The 14194-nt window shown below is 37.1% G+C and overlaps 1 protein-coding gene across 1 annotated transcript; it reads right to left on the reverse strand.

Moving 5' to 3' along the window:
- Positions 1 to 5571: 5571 nt before the first annotated feature.
- LOC122893354 (olfactory receptor 4F6-like) lies at positions 5572 to 6549 on the reverse strand. The gene has a single exon (XM_044230307.1). The coding sequence runs from the start codon at positions 6508 to 6510 to the stop codon at positions 5572 to 5574; it is 939 nt and encodes a 312-aa protein (XP_044086242.1). The 5' UTR covers positions 6511 to 6549.
- Positions 6550 to 14194: the final 7645 nt, after the last annotated feature.

Below are 14194 nucleotides of genomic sequence, written 5' to 3' on the forward strand. Positions count from 1 at the left end.
ATCTTCTTTCACAATTTTGCTATTTGAGGCAATTTGTTGTATATAAGTTTTGAATATAGTCTGTGGACATTTGGACTCATCCTATTTAACACTTATTTTTACAAAGGTGGATACTAATTATATTAAATTCTTATGCTTATAAATTTCAAATGAAGTGGTAAAAGTGAAGTGTTTTGCACAGTTTTTTGTATTTAGTGAGTGTACAGTAGATTTAGATTATTATTAGTGGGAAGATTTATTATATTCTGATTCATAGAGAAACCCTGGCTCCCTATGAATTTTACCTTTTTAAAGAATTAAAGAATTTTACTTTTATTCTAGAAAAACTAATCATAACAAGATGATTAAATTTCAGTTCCCTGTATCCTTCTGTTTTCCCATCTTTAGAATTAAGGCACTGGATTAAAAATTATCAAGATGGGATTGGGAGGGAGACAAACCATAAGTGACTTAATCTCACAAAACAAACTGAGGGTTGCTGGGGGGAGGGGGGTTGGGAGAAGGGGGGTGGGGTTATGGACATTGGGGAGGGTATGTGCTTTGGTGAGTGCTGTGAAGTGTGTAAACCGGGTGATTCACAGACCTGTACCCCTGGGGATAAAAATATATTATATGTTTATTAAAAAAAAATTAAAAATTTAAAAAATAAATAAATAAATTAAAAAAAATATATCAAAATGCCCACTAGTCCAATACTCTGGGTCATGAGTGAGGGACAGAATTCCAAAATAATTTTCATAGTCTCTCAGAAGCTTGGATAGAAACGTGAGGGCTAAGACCGATGTAGAGATCCAGTCTTAGGGGAAGTTAAAATAAATGAAGATTCTAGAAAAGAAGATAAAGATTATAAGCCTTATAGAGAATGGAATTTATACTTACCATTTGTGATATCGAAATGTTTAGAAGAAAATGTGTTAATCCAAAATAAAATTAAAGATGAAAAATTGAAGAAAAATAAATAAAATAGCAGGAAAAAGAAAAGTGATTTAAAGGTGAAATGTGAAGTGAGGAAAATGCAAAAAATCTACATGAGAGAAAATGTAAAGGGGTTTAATTGGAGATAAAATTGAAAAGGGATTCTGGAATGCCTGCTAAGGGATTTGTGTTTTATTATGAATACAGCACAGAACTGTTGAAGAATTATATGCAGTTGTTTAATATGTTTCTAACAAATTCTGAGTAATTGTGGAAATTGATGCATCCAAAGGAGATATGAAAGCACAGCGTGTTATTCTTACCAAATTTCTTGGAGGAGTAGTGTTATTTGTTTTCAACATTTCCCTAATCATGGTTATTACATCATCCTTGGAAATTACACTTTTTCTTCATTATCTCAAACCCTTTCGTTAGCCCTGTTCACTAGTGCTCCATATTACTGTTTTCAAGATACTCTAAGAATATAGCAATTCTAATTTTATTTTCAAGGATATAGAGAAGTCTAATAGTAAAACAAGATTTAAGCCCTCTGTTCCCTTCTGCTTAGCAGAGTAATAAATACAATCACAGTAATCATTGACAACAGAGAGGATGGGATTCCCGTTGTGAGATCATTTCTGATGTGACTGATTGGTTAGGATGGTTCTTAAGAATTAAAGTGTGCAACTTAGAATGGCACTTGCTGCAACCATTTCATTTCACTGAGAGGACAGACTTGATACTCATATCTCCATAAGAAATATACCAAATGTGATAGATGCCCAATGGTTTCTCTTTTGCAACGAAAAGACTTTATGCCATGATAACAAGTAAGAATTCAGAAATGCTGCTCCTCAGCAAGAGGAATTTCTTGCTCACTGAGTTAAGACATCTCATTTCCTGAGTGTATGCTAGGGATGAGTGAGTAATGATGGTGGATTCTCAGTTACAGGGGAACTGCTACCTATGTAATCCTTTCAAAGCTCATACTGATTCTTCAAAAATGGCTCAAGGAGTTTGAGAAGAATTCTATTGATTCTAAGTTAAACATTAAGTTTATTGAAGAAGTTCTCCAGAGGCTTCAACACTGGCTATAGCATTCATGAAGAGCCAGCTACAAATGAACAAGAAAATCTTTCCCTTAGTACTAGATTAAACTTAAAATTCAACACTGAGGGTGTTATGTTTGTCCTAAATATCTTTTACACCTCTTTATGTTTGTCCTAAATATCTTTTACACCTCTTTAAAGAAAAATACTTAAAGTCCTCATAAATTTCACTGAGATTGAAGTCAGGAGACTTGGGGATTTTAGTACAAAGTTACCATAGGATTTTGGCATGTGATTCAGTCTCCAAGCCTTAGTTTTCCTGTTTACAAATGAGCTCATTGGACCAAAAGCCTTCAAAGATGAAATTCCACAACTCTAGGAGTGTGTTCTGCACCATTTTATGAAAGAAATATCCAAAACTAGATTATATTGGAATTGCAGGAAGGAGGGAAATTGGTGGGAAAGAGAACACTGCATCTGGGTATATGGGAAAAAGGATCCTTAAATAGAAAGTGTATGTTATACAAGTGTTCTAAGTGTTGAGTCCTTCTGAATTTTCTAGGCTAATCTCTTCTTTCCTGTTTTATAACACAAATGAGTGCAATTCCTGTTAATATTCATCCTAACTTTCTAAGTATTTGAACTGACCTCACAGGATCATTACATTTTTCTTAAAGATGCACACACAATCGAATTCTGCCAAATGGGTTCTTACTAATAGAAGCATCTCGTTGTCAATAAAATGCTACAATGTGGTTAGTTCTGCTAATATACTTCACTTTCATCATTCCACCTACTTCCTTCATAACTGGAAGAGACTGCAACAATTTTAAGAGCAAGGGAGAGTACAGACTTTCCTTTTCCATACTTTGTCTTGAAGTAAAACATTTCCAAGAGAATAAAGTGTGTCTGATTGGTCCTCTTTAGGAAATCACTTGGTTAAGAGCCATCTGTGAGTGACCAGAGACAGGTGAGATCTGGAAATAGCCAGCCTGAAGTTTGAGTACTGAGCCTAAGTCATATGTTTTCACAGGTTTTCCCGCAAGGATATACACAGAATCTTTTTGAGTCAGGGCTTTTGTCACAATTTCTTGGCTTCCTTAGGTGTTTCTAGTACTTCTATGAATCTAAAGGTGATTTTTTTTTTCTGCGCAAATTAAGCTTTATTTCCTTATATCTATGTTTCCCTTTATTCTCTTCATATTGAAGGATAATTGACTTACAGTGTGATGTTACTTTCAAGTGTATAACACATTGATTTGACAATTCTGTACATTACTCAGTGCTCAGCACATTAAGTGTATTCATCATCTGTCAACATACAACATTATTACAATATTATTGACTTTATTCCATATGCTGTACTTTTCATTTCTGTGGTTTATTTACATTATAACTGGATGTTTGTACCTCTGAATCCCCTGTATCTATTTCTTCCATCCCCCCTCCCATCTGCCATGTGGCAACCATCAGGTTTTTTTCTGTATTTACGAGTCTGTTTGTTTTGTGTTTGAGATTTCACCTATCGGTGAAATCATATGGTATTTGTCTTTCTCCGTAAAAGTGACTTTTTAAAAATTTAATTTATATATTTGAAGAGAGAGAGAGCAGGAGCAGGGGGTGGGATGTGAGGAGAAGCAGGCTCCCTGCTGAGCAGGGAACCGGACATGGGGCTTTGAAGTGAGATTTCAGGACACTGGGATCATGACCTGAGCCAAAGGCAGAAGCTTAACCAGTTGAGCCACCCAGATGCCCCTCTCTGTTAAAGGTGACTTTAAAAGAATCATAGTGAAACCAAAGATAATGTTGTGAATGTTAAAATCCAGATGGATTAAGGAAACAATAAATAATAATGCTTTAGATATTATACAAAGAAGATGGCTTATAGCATTTATTACCACTTTTAGATAAAATGTAGGAAAAAAATACCTTAAACAATAGTAAAAAAGTCTCATTTATTTTATTTACCATTTTATTAAGCAGCTTTACTTACAATGCAGCAGATACAACTGAGCTGGGTCATCACAATTAATATTTCTTAAATCAGTCTTAGGGATACATCCAGGTAATTTATCAATTGTGCTGTTTGACCTATCAGACTTCCCATGTTTTACCTGGGAAAGTAAAGTAAAAGTAAAGATGTCAATCATCTGTTTATTCTAAGCACTCTGACTTAAGTACAGATACCTTAAATAAAGTGAGATCTGAGTTGGGACCTTTCTTTAGGTAGTAAGATCCTTGAAATACTTTTATAATTGTAGATACTCTTTTAGGGTGATTCAAAAAGTGCATTGAGGAAGACTGCAAGGACAATAGAAATTCACTGTTGAAAAAAATGGAACATAGACAAATTTTGCATAATGCAAAATAGTAGAGTCTATTTCTAGAGTAACATTGTAATAGATGAATGGATAAAGAAAATATGGTACATATATACAATGGAATATTATACAGCCATCAGAAAAGATGAATACCCAACTTTTGTATCAATGTGGACAGGACTGGAGGAGATTATGCTGAGTGAATAAGTTAGGCAGAGAACATCAATTATCATATGGTTTCACTTACTTGTGGAGCATAGGGAATAACATAGAGGACATTAGGAAAAGGAATAGAAAAGTGAATTGGGATAAATTGGAGGGGGAGATGAACCATGAGAGACTGTGGACTCTGAGAAACAAATGGGGTTTTGGAGGGAAGAGAGTGGGGAGATGGATGAGCCTGGTGGTGAGTATTAAGGAGGGCATGTATTGCATGGAGCACTGGGTATGGTGCATAAACAATGTATCTTGGAACACCGAAGAAATAAAATTAAAGTAAAATGTTTAAAAATTAAAAAAAAATAAAATAACATTTTACAAAATACATTGACAAACACTGAAAACAAATCTTAAGAGTTATAGCAGAGGGGCACCTGGGTGGCTCAGTGGGTTAAGCCGCTGCTTTCAGCTCAGGTCATGATCTCGGGGTCCCGGGATCGAGTCCCGCATCAGGCTCTCTGCTCAGCAGGGAGCCTGCTTCCTCCTCTCTCTCTCTCTGCCTGCCTCTCTGCCTACTTGTGATCTCTCTCTGTCAAATAAATAAATAAAATCTTAAAAAAAAAGAGTTATAGCAGAGAGTTGTCTGCCTATTTATCTAACAACATATAATTAGGATGAGAATTGTTTCTTGATTTTTAATGGCTGCTAATTTGTATAAACTCCTATTTTATCCATTGGATGCACATAATTTCCACAAGAAATATTAATTTATTCCTAGTGATGCTTATAATCAGTATGAAGATACTGATAAATAAAACTTAACCATATATGCATATATGTATTTATATGGAAATATAAAACAGTTACATGAAAATTGAGTATGGTCATTGATGAAATTGCAACTTAATTTTATAGATAGGTAGGAATATATAACACTTTATTTTTCATACTTAACAGAAATTACTGCAGCTCTACTTGAAAGTGAAGTTCTAATACCTCTTTTTATGTAGAGTTCTCAGTTTTTTTAAAGGCATTAATGAAATTATACATAATCCATAGTGTTCATGGTGATCACAGGGTCCTGAAAGTCCATGACATTCATCTTGTGGTCTTACCAATGAAGTCTGTTATGGCATCTCCCTAGAACCTACAACTTGTCGGCTCAGCCTTCTCATTGCCACCTTCATATCTCTGTTCCTTAAAGTATAGATGGCAGGATTTAATACAGGAGTGATGACAAAGTCCACAATGGCAAAAAATGTATCCATTGATTTGGTAGGGAAAGGCCACACATAGAGAAACATGCATGGAGTGAAAAATAAAACCACTACAGTGATGTGAGCTGACAGAGTGATGAATGCTTTGGATAAATCTTTTGAAGAATGTTGTCTGACAGTTATCAGAATAAAGATGTATGATACAATTAAGAAAAAGAAGGTGCCCATAGATATGAAGCCACTGTTGGCAGTGACCACAAATTCTAGTCTGTAAGTGTCCATGCATGCAAGTTTAATAACTCTAGGAAAATCACAATAAAAGCTCCCCACATTATTAGGGCCACAGAAAGGTAAATTTATGACAAAAACAAACTGAGACACAGCATGAATCACCCCAATGATCCAAGCAGCCATTATCAAAAGCATGCACATTTTGGGACTCATAGTAGTTAGATAGTGGAGAGGCTTGCAAATTGCTGTGTACCTGTCATATGCCATGGCTATGAGCAGTACCATCTCAACTCCTCCCATTACATGAATAAAGAACATTTGTATCATGCAGTTGTGGAAGGAAATTATTTTGCAATCACTGAAAAGATCAGAGATCATCCTAGGAACTGTGGTGGATGAAAGGCCTAGGTCAATGAGTGATAGGTTGGCCAGCAGGATATACATGGGGGAATGTAAGTGAGAATCCAAAATTACTGTTAACATAATGAAGAGGTTTCCCAAGATAATCCCCACATAGAACACAGAGAAGAAAAGGAAAAGGAAAACCTGCATTCCCAAGGATTGTGCAAGTCCCAGTAACAAAAACTCAGTTACCACAGAGCCATTTACTTTGTCCATTGAATCACAAGGAAGGGAAGACTCTGAAGTGACCTGAAAGAAATGAGAGAAGGAATTAACTTTGAGGAGTGCCTCACACAATGTGTTAAATGTTGATAATTTAAATTTATTATTGACAGATCTTTTATTTAATTGATAGTAAATTACTTAGAAATAATGGGAACCCAGAGTATGGGTTGGTAGTATGACTAAAGCTGCACTCAGAGGCTGTCTATTGCATTAAATTGCTCTTATTTAGTCAAGTACATGGAGTAATCAGGCAACTTAAGAAGTTAGAAATTGATGTACAAATTAAACTCAAGGAATTTAGGTAAAAGAAAATAATAAAAATTAAAAATAATACGTATTACATTGGGGAGGGTATGTGCTTTGGTGAGTGCTGTGAAGTGTGTAAACCTGGCGATTCACAGACCTGTACCCCTGGGGATAAAAATATATGTTTATTAAAAAATAATAATAATAATAATAATACGTATTGATGCCTAGAAAATTAGAAGAATATACATAAGCATACAAAAAATTTTTTAACAAAAAATAGACATTTGAAAATATAATTAAGAATAATTAAATTAAACAAAAATAACAAATGAGTATAGAATAATAACAGTTAACATAATAAGAGTTAATACACTTTTGAAGTCTGTTTTTTATGTGTTACTTTTGGGTTTGTATGCTGAAATGGTGTTTGTACTGGAGTTTGAGTGATTATTTTTGTAACAGGAAAATCCAACACTACATTAACCTTTTATCCTAAAGTTTCTAAACTTCCATTTATAACATATAATCTATTTGTGAGCTTTAATTATTATAATATGGACAATCACAATGCAAAATATGGAACTGAGTATATTCAAAGTCGTGGAGTCAGAGTCAGTAGCATGTAAAGGATAGGCAGGAAAAAACACATAAATAAATGGGAAGAATGAAGACCAATGGGAAAGAGTGTAAGAAAATAAAAGGAAGGTGAGGGGAAGAAATAAATTCCTAGACACCAAATAGGGAGGATAAAATGATGATCAAAAAAAGGCATTGGTAGAACATGGCACATCTTTGCTTAGGTACCTGCCATAGTTTAAATTACAAACACTTGGGTATGAAATTTACTTGGGTTTCCATTCACTGTTTTAGGTATATTTTGACTGGAAGGATGGAAAGTAATAGTGAACTATAGGGAAAATAACCACTGAGATAAAGACAAGTTAAGATTTTAAGCATATGAATCATGGGTACAGCAATGGGGTTTGGTAGAATAGAGTGGTTGAACATGATGCCTCAGTGAACTGACAGGTGAATCACCTCTAAAAAAATTAGGAAGTAACTGATCAAAAGCATCTGTTCAGCCTCTAGGCACTATTTTACTTACCTTCATTCTAATATTTATAGCTTTTCATAAATAAATATTAAAGTTTTTGGTATTGGACCCTTTCTGCTTCGTCTAACACTGCATCACCTGCCTAAAACAGTGGCTGGCACATAGAAAAAACCTAGGAAATAAGTGATGAATGAATTTCCTAGAAATAGGTACTAAATTATTCATAGAAGAAACAAATCAGTAGCCCTCACAAATACATAGAGAATTTGATTTAATAATATCTTCTGCTAAGCTTGTATTTCCTGGTATAATCCTGTAGATAAAAACTGAGTGTTTAAATGAGTGAAGAGATTTCTGCCCTTTTTACTACAAACACCTGGAATTAGTATATATCATTGATGGGGAACTTCTCATGATCTGAGGGAGAAAAAGACCATGCACTTGTTTCTCTGCCTTTATAGAAAACCCTGGTGACTTTGTGAGGCTCTCAGGAGTTCAGAAGCCAAGACTCCATCTAGTTTGGTATCATTCCTGCTGGAGATACAATATTTTTCAGTCATTGAGGGCCTGGGGAGACCCATCTTTAAATAGAAAATATAGAAACATATTAAACAAATAAGACAATCAGAATTATAGATTTGTATAGAAGTGGGAAAGAACTTCAAGGGAATCTTGTTCAGTTACTTCATTCAAATGGCTAGACAGTGCATTCCCAGTGATCTATTCACAGAGCCAGAGTTAGAAGTCAGCCTGATGTCCAGTCCAGGGCTCTTCCTCGGTAATGTTCTATACCTGCTTAAATAGAGTCATGAAAAATCTAGAATTACTTATATTTGAAAGGATCACTTTAACCTATTTGGAAGTGCCCTATTCAAGCCTGAGTTTTTATTTATTTAAAATAAAATTGGCCTTCTGGGGCACCTGGGTGGCTTGGTTGTTAAGTGTCTGCCTTCAGCTCTGGTCATGATCCTAGTGTCCTGGGATGGAGCCCCACATTGGGCTCCTTACTCAGCAAGGAACCTACTTCTCCCTCTTCATCTGCTGCTCCCCTGCTTGTGGTTCCCTCTCTCGCTGTGTCTCTCTCTGTTAGATAAATAAACAAAATTTTGGGGGCAGCTGGGTGGCTCAGTGGGTTAAACTGCTGCCTTCGGCTCAGGTCATGATCTCAGGGTCCTGGGATCGAGTCCCGCATCGGGCTCTCTGCTCAGCAGGGAGCCTGCTTCCCTCTCTCTCTCTCTCTGCCTACCTCTCTGTCTACTGTGATCTCTCTCTGTCAAATAAATAAATAAAATCTTAAAAAAAATAAACAAAATTTTTAAAAAATAAAATAAAATTGGCCTTCCCTTCCTGAAAGACTTTTTTTTTTTTTCCTTGACATAGAAAATTGCTCTTCTTAACCCTCTTTCCTGTTTCATCACATAGCCTGGCCAATCCTTAAACAGTTCCATCTCAGAACTTATAGCTATCAACTCCTCTGTACCTGTACCATCCACTGGCATGGGGCCAGAAGCTTTCTGACTCTGAGAATAGCCTCTTAGAGTAGGCATTGGCTGATTCCTTCAAATATGGAGGAAAGCAATACTGAAGGAGAGGGAATCACACCAGATTCCTGGAGGTGGGGGATTGAGACTTCCTTCCTTTTGTTTAAAACAGAATTTGATTCTCAAAAAGGCATGAATAGCTGAAGCCAGATGTCTGTTTTACACAATGAAAAGAAAAGTTTAAAATAAGTTGGAGAGCACAAAAATCAGAAACACCTGAATCTTGAAAAACCTTCACAAATTGAACATAACAAATGGTGTGCATGTGTCTGTCTCTGTATTTGTGTGTGTAGAATTGATTTGATAAGACAATGCAATGATTGAAATTTGAAAATAAAAGAGGGATGGTGTAGAATAACAGGACAAAAATATTTTCAAAACAAGAAAACTTCTGACACTAATATTTTACAGAGGAACAGATACTGAAGCGGAGTTAAGGGAGAGTGAGAGAGGGACACAACCATGACAGGTGCAGTTTTATAATTAAAAAAACTTTCCTACCTGCCTGTTCAGCCACAGGATTTACATTTTTGGAAGAACAGAAATTCAGAGAACTCAGTCTTATTTTCTGTACATAATCCTCCTTCAAAGACAAAGCTATATATGATTCTTCAAAATAAGAAATAAGCTAATTAGATGCACAGGAGAGTGACCTACTGTTGTCTCAGAGAAGGCCAATGCCAAGCCCATTATTAATTTCTCCTGGGGGACTAAATCTTTGAGTCACATTGGTTTCTCCCTGAGAGAAATAATGAAAAAGAAATTGCCTGGTAACAACAGGCAACAACAGGCAACAGAGGGGAAGAGGGAAGATTTGAGGCAGTATGTTGGTTTGTGTAAAAATATCCCTATGTATCGGGACGCCTGGGTGGCTTAGTTGGTTGAGTGACTGACTTTAACTCATGTCATGATCCTGGAGTCCCAGGATCGAGTCCTGCATCAGACTCCCACCTCCACAGGAACTCTGCTTCTCCCTCTGTCCTTCTCCCCTCTCATGCTGTCTCTCACTCTCTTGCTCTCAAATAAATAAATAAAAACTTTAAAAAAAATCCCTGATCTTTGGGATGAAATGCTTAGATGCACTGAAATGAGGGGCTGGGGGTGTGAAAACATATCCTGAGTGGACAGACATACCACCACTTCTAGGACCAGATTTGAAAAAGTACTTGTAAAACCCCCGATATGTAAAGTTAATTCTTACCACTGACAGGAGGGTAATAAATAGATCACTTTCCTATTATCAGTTATAGCAAATGTTTACCTTTGTAGGTTTGCCTGTAGTCCCAAAATTTGGAGTTTAGAAGATGAAAGTCTTCTTGAATGCATTTAACCTTTATTTTTCCTGAGTTGACTAGATAGAACTAAAATTTGTACATTATTGGATTAGTTTCTGAAAAGATCAGTGGAAAACAGATACAAACACAAAAGAGGAAAAATATAGGAGGTTATTTTGAGTGTTTGTAAAAAAATCATATTTACCTTGAGGGAGATGCTCATTCTTAAGACCTATGACAAGGTACTGAAACAACTGAAACAACTGTTTCTGTAAAGAAGTAAGGCTTTATTTATATTGGAAATGTAGATAAAAAGAATCTGATCTTTAGGCTTTCATGGGGTCCAAAAGTGTCAAGTGTCTATCTTTGAGCTGTGTTTGCTTGGAGTTGTATTTTATGTTCTCTTTTTGAGAACAAATGAAAAATCATAATTCTTTAGAATAGCTTCAGAATCATGGTTAGTGTCAAATTAATTTTTGAAAAGTATTGACCTTTCAAAATATGTAAGTAAGGATACAAGCTGGAGAATAATGCAGGCAGAAATATTTAAAAATAAATAGGAATGCATGGTCAGTGACATGAGTTGGTATATATATGATGAAGTAAGATAATTTAATTGCTTGGAAGAAGTACAGCTACTCCAAGATTGGAGGAAAGTTTCTTTTGTTAGCTCCCTGCCTCACTGGCTATTGCAAGGCAGGGAACACTCCACAGCCCCATAAATCATTCTATCATGTCAATGTACTTCTGTCCTGATGTGCCTGTATTCTAAATGGCCAACTGGGTACCAGGCAGAATAGTATATTAAGATGAATGAGGGATAATCTAGGCAGAAATAAAGCCCTAGGAAATTCTCCAGCCAAGCCTCCCGGACACTGTGATTTGTGAGTGATCCCCTGGGGCATGGATCCTGGGTTTGCTTGGCAACAAAGAAGGCTGCTGAGCTAACAGAGGATCAGGGGCTGTTAATGCAGAACTGATGAGATCTTAAAGTATTAGAGAGGATTAAGTCCACTGATTTACAGGCTGTCCCAACTAAAACTGGCTCAAGATTTAATCTGGCTGAAGCCAGCAAAAAGAAACTTATCAGTAGATTTCACTGCAGAGAATTGACAAAGAGATACAGAAAACGGTTGAGAAAAGGCAAAGAAAAGGGGATTAGGTACTTTAATTCTATGACTAAGCAAATATAAAAAGGAAGCTAATAGGGCAGTGGGGAGGGAATTTGGGGCAGGAGGTGGCTCTCTGGGACCTGCTCTCCCCTTCCCCTTTCTAGCCCCCTTCCCACACTGTTGGACTGGGGCTAAAGGCAGCCAGAGCAGGAACCTGAGCTCAACCCAGGTCACTGAGCTGGAGGAATGAGGAACACCTCTGCACTATCAGCCTCTTCCTCCCAGGAGCTGGAGGAGCTGGAGCACTTCCTGTGCAGAAGGTTACATGCTGGAGTACCAGGTGCAGGTGCTGCTTGCCGACAGAACAGAGGCTGATGGTAAGAGCAAGCAGACACAGTCCCACATCTCCCAGGAGGAGATGTGCCAATAATAGACCACCAGTGAAAGGCCTAAGGAACAGGGGTCCATGGACTACAGTGAGCAGCTGGAAAGCAGTTGTTTTCATTCTCTAAGGCAAATCTACTTCCTCCCTACCACACACACACACTTGGAGCTGAAGAAGGAGGTAACCGGGAAATGCTGGTAGCAGAGTTTTTAAAAGTCCCAATAAAAGCCTGTTCTCACCAAGCCAGGACCCAGGAAAAGGGAAACATAGTAAGATAGAAAAGTTTTAGACAGTAACTGTTCTACTTCAGCCAAATAGCACAGAACAAGCTGTGGCCCTACATTTACCTACATCAGCAAAGACCTATTGATCATCTAGACTGCTACCCTCACAGGGCTGTAACAGGGCACCCTCTGTGTTCTCTTTTCCAGGCTGGCGTCAGAGAAGGCTGGGCAAGAGTCTGGGACTTTCATCCCTGTCGGCTTGTAAGAAGGCCCCCAAATACCCCATGGTATTATTACAGACTGTGTGAGAGCCTGGACTTAACATCCCCACTCAGCAGTACTGAGGCACTTCCCTTCTCCCTACTGGGTTGTATCTGAGGAGGTTCTAAAAGAGAGTTGAGACTTCCACTATTGCCACGTATGAGTGAGGCCACCCCCTTTTCAGGGTCAGTGAGGACTGTGTGGGGCCCTGGAACTCTACCTACCTGTAACAAGTGTACCCCTGGACTTCTACTTCACTGGTAATGGTGAGACTGTGTCCCCTTCCCCCTGCAAGAGTGGTATCACAAAAAGTGAGTTAAAACAGAAGATTTAAATAAGACTCAGAGTCTCATTACATAACATGCAAGTGTCCTAATTGCAATTAAAAAAATCATTTTTATAGCAAGAACTGGAAAGATTTCAAACTGGAAAGTTTGAAAGATTTCAAACTAAATGGAGAAACAATTGGTAGATGTAAACACTGCGATGGACTTCATCAAAATTAATAACTTTTACTCTGGGAAAAACCTTGTTTGAAAGATAAAGAGACAAATTGCAGAGAGGAAGAACATTTTGCCAAACATGTATCTGATAAAGGACTAGTATTCAGAATATATAAAGATTTCCAAGAACACAGCATTTAAAATACTCTGATTAGAAAATGGACAAAAGATGTGAAGAGAACTTTTTTCCCTGAAGAGGATGTACAGATGACAAATAAACACATGAAAAGATGTTCAACATCATTAGTTGTAAGTGAAATGAAAAGTAAAACCACAATGAACGATCTTGTCACACCTATCAGAATAGCTAAATTAAAAAAAAAATAGTGACACACCACATGCTGGTTAAGATACAGTGAAACTGGGTCTGTCTTGCATAGCTGGTAAGAGGGTAAAATGCTACAACCATTCTGGGAAACAGTTTGGCAGTTTATTTAAAAAAAAAAAAAAAAAAAAAAAACCGGAAACTGAGTATATGATCCAGCAGTTTTACTCCTGGTTATTTGTTTCAGAGAAATGAAAATGTAAGTTTATACAAAAGCCTGTACACAAATGTTTATAGCTACTTTACTCATTATAACCTCAAACTAGAAACAACCCAGTTGTCCTTCAACAAGTGAAAAGAATCTCAAGGGAATTATGCTGAGAAAAAAGCCAATCCCCAAAAGTTACTCTTTGATTCTATGTATGTAATATTTTTGAAATGACAAGATGATAAAAATAGGGAACAGGTTAGCACTTCCCAGGGGTCAGGGAAGGAGGGGCAGGATGAAGTGGGTGTGGGTATAAAAGGGCAGCAGAAGGGAAACTTATGCTGATAGAAATACTCTGCATCTTGACTGTGGTAACTTCAGTATCCTGGTTGTAGTATTTAACTATACTTTTATGGGTTTTCCCATGAGGGAATGTGGGTGAAGGGTACCAGAACCTCTGCGTTAATTGTTGCAGCTTGATGTGGCTCTCTATCTAAAATGAAAGTAAAGAGGGGTGCCTGGGTGGCTCAGTCAGTTAAGTGGCTGACTCTTGATTTTGGATAAGGTCATTATCTCATGGGTCCTGAGATGGAGTCTCA

The sequence above is a fragment of the Neovison vison genome, chromosome 13 (genome assembly GCF_020171115.1).
Source record: "Neovison vison isolate M4711 chromosome 13, ASM_NN_V1, whole genome shotgun sequence".
In the NCBI taxonomy this organism is placed as follows: Eukaryota; Metazoa; Chordata; class Mammalia; order Carnivora; family Mustelidae; genus Neogale; species Neogale vison.

Bases quoted from the DNA above. Each gene is read 5' to 3' on its own strand.
- LOC122893354 (XM_044230307.1), bottom strand. From the start codon at position 6,510: ATGGACAAAGTAAATGGCTCTGTGGTAACTGAGTTTTTGTTACTGGGA.